This window comes from Euphorbia lathyris, chromosome 1, assembly GCF_963576675.1.
Source record: "Euphorbia lathyris chromosome 1, ddEupLath1.1, whole genome shotgun sequence".
Lineage (NCBI taxonomy): Eukaryota > Viridiplantae > Streptophyta > Magnoliopsida > Malpighiales > Euphorbiaceae > Euphorbia > Euphorbia lathyris.
Genome location: NC_088910.1, coordinates 91,944,175 through 91,950,685, shown reverse-complemented (window position 1 = coordinate 91,950,685; position 6,511 = coordinate 91,944,175). Strand labels below are relative to the sequence as shown.

The window sequence follows — 6,511 nt, the reverse complement described above, 5'->3', positions numbered from 1 at the left end:
AGCATAATGGCCTACCTCACCATCAATGGTTCTCTTGTCAAACCGGATTAAACCTCTTAATCCCCTGGCAATGTCCGATAGGATCTGAGGATCCCAATATTCCCAAGACAATCCATATAATCGAACCCATACCTGTGCGTGTGTCGATTTTTCTGCAAAGGGATCGAAATCTGCTTTTTAGGGTTGCAGCCGAAAGACGCCCGACCTTAAATTGAGAACCCCCTTGCCTGTCGCCATCTCCTTTGATCTGCTAGTAGGGAGAAAGACCTGATAGTATCCTCTACCGATGGATATCAGTTTCCAGGGCTCTGTCAAACCCCATTCCTTACCGAGCTTGTTTTTTAGGTCTGCTGTTTTCCATGGAGTATCACCTTTTGCTAGGATTAGTCTCCCGATAAGAGAGTGTTCACAGAGGGCAAGCAGTCTGTCATAGGCAGATTGCGAGATCTTCACCGTTCTGATTCCCCCGATTTCAGATACGGCAGCCGTGGATGTGGGATTGACTGGAATGTTGCGGCAAAGTATGGATGAGAAGGAAGGCGCAGGCTGCGTGTTAGGGATGGATGCTCCAAATCGGAGTTTTGGATTGAAGAGAACTCTAATTCCGACATGATCGTCAGTTGAAGAATCCATGGCTATCATCAAAGTAAGAAATCGAATGGAGGTGCGGCTAGGTTACTGCGGCGGCTAGGTTACGGCGGCGGCTGCGCCATCAATTATTGATAATTCAAATCAAATCAAATTAATTTTGAAAATAATTGATTAATTTTTTTTATAGAATTTTAATTAAAGGTGAATGATTTATTTATTTTTACAAAATTCAATGATTTATAATTTTTAGTAATTTTAATATATTTTCATATTTTCTTATAACTGGAATTCTATGAAACAATAACAATAAAATAGGACATTAATTAAGAAATATATTAGAATATAAGAAAAAACCAAAAATTGAATTAGACTAAAATTAAAACTAAATATTATATCTATATACAATCTATGTTAAACAAAAATTACAATCTATGTTCAAATGGAAGCAACATCAATATTATGCTATAAACTATTATCATCAATACTTTTCTAATATTGCACATGAAGAAACTTTATCAATTCTACATGTTACATATAAATAAAATAAAATTCATAAGAATTAGTCACAAATTCATATTGATGATAATCTTTTTGCTTGATGGAATTTCATGATCACCAAGTATTCGAATTCAATTATTCATTATGCTACAATAACACCATATATCTAATTGAATCAGCTTAAGGTGATGATTTGTCCTATTTTTTTTATCTCGTAATATCTCATCAAGACATTCAATCAATTTGTTCTTCATTATTTCACTGTATAGAATATCAGTCATGCTCGCAGATATCACTTATTTGACTTTATTAATATTTTTTTAATAATTATATATTCTTGAATTTCGTAAGCAAGAAAAACAAACAAAAGAATAGAAAACAAAAATGAATGGACAAAAAATATAATTAGGAGAGAACTATCTTCCTCTCGTTTTTTTTTTCGAAAATAAGAGAGAATGTAAGATATAAGTATATAAAGAGGAGAGTGGAAATATTTTTTGTCTATTAATTAAACTTTTTATTTTTTATCAATGAAGTATTAAGTCAATAAATTAATTTTAGTTAAATAGAATTAAATCGTAATTGTAATCACTCAGTACAAAAAAAAAACGTTTTATAATTAATATGTGAAATTGATTCTATTAATTAGAATTATTATGCTCAACATTTGAGAATTTGAAGAGATTCAAATAATAATATTTTTTAATTAATATTTTCCAACAACTTGTCTTATGCTCATGTTTCATTTTCATCTGTTAAAAATTCTTGAAATACTAATAATTTTGTACAAACTGCGATATAATAGTTAAAAACTATATAACCAATATTGCAAAAGCAATTATCTCAATATCTCATAATTAATGTACATTTTTTGGATTTTGACCATCAAAATTTATTTTTATTTACCTTCATTTTGAATTCGTATCTGGCATAATGCAATTTTTTCGAGAATAAACATCTTATCAAATGTATTAGACGCTTACAATCTCTTTGTCGAGAGAACTGGGAAAAAATAACTCATTGATAATAATAATAATGATATAACATAATTTATAATTAAAATAAACTTCATTGTAAGTATAATATTTCAATACCTCTTCAATATTTTCTTCAATATGTCTCAAACTTCAATGAACAACTATTGTGTGAAACATTATATCTATTTGTACCAAAATGCATGAAAATAAAAAATACAATCCATATCGGTTAGATAAACTCAAACTAAAAAAATGAGTGGATTTCAACAGGTTCCGAATTAGAAAAATTAATTTAACTTCAATTAAAGCTAACAAATGAGTTCATATAAAGCCGAAAATCTAAATTTTAGTTAGACTTAACAATATAAACAATAACACATAGCAACATATACTAAAAAAGAATGCAAATATACAAAACCTTTAGTTTATTCATTTTGAAAAATAAAAGACAAATAAAAAGAAAACATGGATAAGGTAGCGAGAGGTATGAAACCTGGGTAACGACAGAAGTGGAATTTCATATCTGAAATATGAAACTATAACAACTATTGTTTAATAAAAATAAAAAAACAACACAATTAAGAACAAAAATAAGTATAACATATGAAAAAAAATCGAATAATTACCTCGAGAAACATAAGAATTTTTTGTAATTTTTGGCACTTTTATGTTTCCCGATTTTAGTTGTCTATGAATCTTCTATTTTTATCGAATTTCTTCAATTGGAGATATCAGTTTGAAAAAAAAAGACAAATAAAAAAGAAAACATGGATAAGGTAGCGAGAGGTATAGAACCTGGGTAACGGCAGAAATGGATCTGAAAGATGAAACTATAACAACTATTGTTTAATAACAATATAACAACAACACATAGAACAAAATAACTACAACATATGAAAAAAATCGAATAATTACCTTCAGAAACATAATACTATCTATCATGACCAATGAATATAATGGTGAAATACTATCTATCAAGCTTTATATAGAAGTTTATTTGTGGCTTTTGGATTTCCTTTGCTTTGTGTTTTTTCATCTTCCTGTAACTCTTACTTTCTTTTATTATTTTAATTAATGGCTAGTAATTGTTTAATATATTATAAATATAAATCTGTTATTTTTAATTAATTAAATCTTTTTAATTTTGATTTTTTACTACGTTGACAACTCATAAAAAATGTCTCTAAAACACTTCTCCTCATTTCTCTCTGCTTCCGCTATTATATATAGTATAGATAGATTGTAATAATTAACACAAGATTTAAACCTCCAAACTACTATATAAACTAAATAAAATTTAAAAAGAAATACATGTTTATTTCAAAATCATGGATTTATCAAAGATTCTTGAAAGTACGAGAAATTTTTTTTAAGGAGAGTTAGAATTTGATTGATAAAATATCGCCACAAAATGTAGTAAATATTTTAAAATTACAAGAGTATATAGAAAAAGTATTATACAATAACGGAGAGCAATAACTCTTGCAAACATGTCAACATGCCCAGTATATTATGACTTCAACAACTTCCAAAACTTATTATCAAATAATTATAAAGATATGTATGTTAATTTATTTACAATTTGTAAATTTAAATTATTTCAAAATAAAATATTAATATCATTATATATAAATGATATAAATTTAAAAAATATTAAAATGTTGTACAAATAAAATTATCCACCCGTGCAACGCGCGGGCACAATAATAATAATAATAATAATAATAATAATATGGTTGTTGTGCATGGATAATATTAGTAGTGGGCTGACTAATAGGATGGGAAATATAAAAGCCCATTACTATTGGTTTATATTATCCATTTCATAGTGAAGTTGTGGTTGGCGGTGGATATGAATTCATTAATGGTATTTTCAGTTCCAACAAAACTGAACAAAATCGTACCAATTGATGCTGAGAAAACATCAAATCTGAAATTGAAAGATCCCCAAACTGCATTAATCTTCAAGAGGAGAGAAGCAATCAGTGTTGGTTTGTTTCTCGGCATTGCTGAACTTGTATCGCACCAGAATTCTAATTCTGCTATAGCAGCCGAAGCTCCTTCCTCTTCTTCTTCTTCATGCCAACTAAGTGTTGCTCCCTCTGGCCTCGCCTTCTGTGACCAAGTTGTCGGCACTGGTCCTCAGCCTCTTAAAGGCCAGCTTATCAAGGTATGTATCTATCTATCTACTTAATTAAAGATCTAATTATGCACATCGATCGATCGATCACTACTTAATTAATCTAATGAACAGGCACATTATGTTGGGAAATTGGAAAATGGTAAGGTTTTCGATAGCAGTTACAATAGAGGCAAGCCTCTCACTTTTCGTGTAGGCGTTGGAGAGGTACCTTTGCTTTAATTTAATTTGTTAATTCTAGCCTCTCAAAATTGGATGAATCCAGAAACTGAATAAGATTTGAATTAGGTCATCAAAGGATGGGATGAAGGTATTGTAGGTGGTGATGGAGTTCCTCCTATGCAACCAGGTCTCTAACTTCATCTCTTTATTTTTAATTCAATTAAACTTAGTCAAATAGCTGATAATTTATGATTTTGTTCTTGGCATTTATTTTAAATTTTTTCCAAAATTCATTCTAACTCTTGAAGCTTGTCAAAAAAAAAAAAAAAAAAAAAACTCCTGATAAAAAAATTAAAAAATTAACATTTCACTATCCGTAGTATTACCAAAATAAAAATGACACATATTTGAGAAATTAGGTTATTGTGGAGGTAATAAATTAGAAAATTTGTTTGGGTGAATTCAGGAGGAAAACGCATCCTCAAGCTTCCTCCAGAGTTGGGATATGGCGTCAGAGGGGCTGGCTGCAAAGGAGGTATGCTACCAAATCTATCTATCTTTTTTTCCTGTGGCTTGCAAAAGATTATAGGGTAAATTATACGTATGACCCCTAAACTTTGCTCTTACTTTAAAATCGGACATTAGGGTTCATGAATTTTGCATTTTGTGATTTTGTTAACGTTGATCAAAATGACTACTCCAATAGCAGAGAGAATAGTTCATTGTACAGCCAATCGAAATGATAATCTAAGTTGAAATTTTTGGTTTTGATTTATTTAGATTTTGTTCAGAAAATTATGATTGGGAAAATAAAAATAAATCTAATCACTTAGTTTGCTCAAATATTATGTTAGTAAAGTGTAAAGTTCACTGTGACATGAACTTTCAAAATTCAAAACGCATAATAAAAGTGAGGCTTAATACATCATTTGCTCTTGAACTTGTCTAAAAAAAAGTTGATTGGTTCCCTGAACTTTCAAAGTGTATTGAAAGCTCCCTGAACTTGTATAAAATATTCAGTTAGCCCCCTGAACTTGCATAAAATATAATCAATTGCAAAAAAAAAAAGTAAGTTAAATGCGAAAAATATATTGCACGTGTCTTAAAAAAAGTACAATAATCAAGATCGGGGTATTGCGGTTGTAATGTTAGAGAATACAAGGCTTATAGTTGAGCAAGTAATAACTTCATTTTTACTCTATTGTTGAATTATGTAACAACATTCTAAGACACGTATAATACATTCCGCATTCAACTTTTTTTTTTTTTGCAACTGAGTGATCAATTGATTACATTTTACGCAAGTTCTGGAGGCTACCTAAACATTTTATGTAAGTTCAGGAGACTATCGGAACAACTTTGAAAGTTCAGGAGTCAATCAATCTTTTTAGACAAGTTGAAAGGCAAATGATGTATTAAGCCTAAAAAGTAAATGCAAAGTTTAGGTTCCATAAATATAATTTTGCTAAAGATTATATATCTGATATTGGGAAGTAGGGTTTTACATGATGAATAAAATGTAAATGTAGGGTCATGCATCATTCCTCCGGACTCTGTTCTCTTTTTTGATGTGGAGTTCATTGGAAAGGCACAATGATACTATTTCAATGCTTCATAGGTATATGTATGTATGTAATGGAATTCCATTCTTAATCTTAACGGTAAAAAGCATTAGGAGTTTGATTTTTTATTTGAATACATTAAATGTCTAATCATTGGTCTCATTAAACCTTTAGTGGTGAATTTTTAATATTATGTGGGGAGAAACTTTCCCACAAAAAAATCTATTTTCTTGTAGTGTTAGTTTTTTTTAATTGAAATACGGATCTAGCCCAATGGGAAGTCCAACCAGGTTGGCATCCCCGAAAAGGCAAAGAACCAAATATATAAATGAAGAGATGAAAAAAGTATGAAACCAGTACAAAGAATGTTTTAAGAAAATCTAAACATATCCCTACCAAGGACATTATCTCTAGCAAGAAGGGAGCAGAAGTCTGGAAGGGTATTCCACATTTGTAAATCTGAGGCCAGACGTCCGTAATTAGCAAGAGCGTCCGCCACTTGATTTCCCTCACGGAACACATGAGAGACAACCACCTGAATATGCGTCATTGAATCTAAACAATTTAACCAATCCACACAC

General features: G+C 30.1%; 1 protein-coding gene across 1 annotated transcript; it reads left to right on the top strand.

The window, feature by feature from the left end:
• Positions 1 to 3,900: 3,900 nt before the first annotated feature.
• Positions 3,901 to 6,103, top strand: LOC136206715 (peptidyl-prolyl cis-trans isomerase FKBP13, chloroplastic). The gene is made up of 5 exons (XM_065997862.1): positions 3,901 to 4,236; positions 4,321 to 4,413; positions 4,495 to 4,555; positions 4,835 to 4,903; positions 5,898 to 6,103. Exons 1-5 carry the CDS (start codon positions 3,919 to 3,921, stop codon positions 5,963 to 5,965), a joined length of 609 nt encoding a protein of 202 aa, XP_065853934.1. The 5' UTR covers positions 3,901 to 3,918; the 3' UTR covers positions 5,966 to 6,103.
• The last annotated feature ends 408 nt before the right edge of the window (positions 6,104 to 6,511 follow it).

Bases quoted from the DNA above. Each gene is read 5' to 3' on its own strand.
- LOC136206715 (XM_065997862.1), top strand. From the start codon at position 3,919: ATGAATTCATTAATGGTATTTTCAGTTCCAACAAAACTGAACAAAATC. The intron at 4,414-4,494 runs GTACCTTTGCTT...GATTTGAATTAG, and splicing joins TTCGTGTAGGCGTTGGAGAG to GTCATCAAAGGATGGGATGA. The intron at 4,556-4,834 runs GTCTCTAACTTC...GGGTGAATTCAG, and splicing joins AGTTCCTCCTATGCAACCAG to GAGGAAAACGCATCCTCAAG.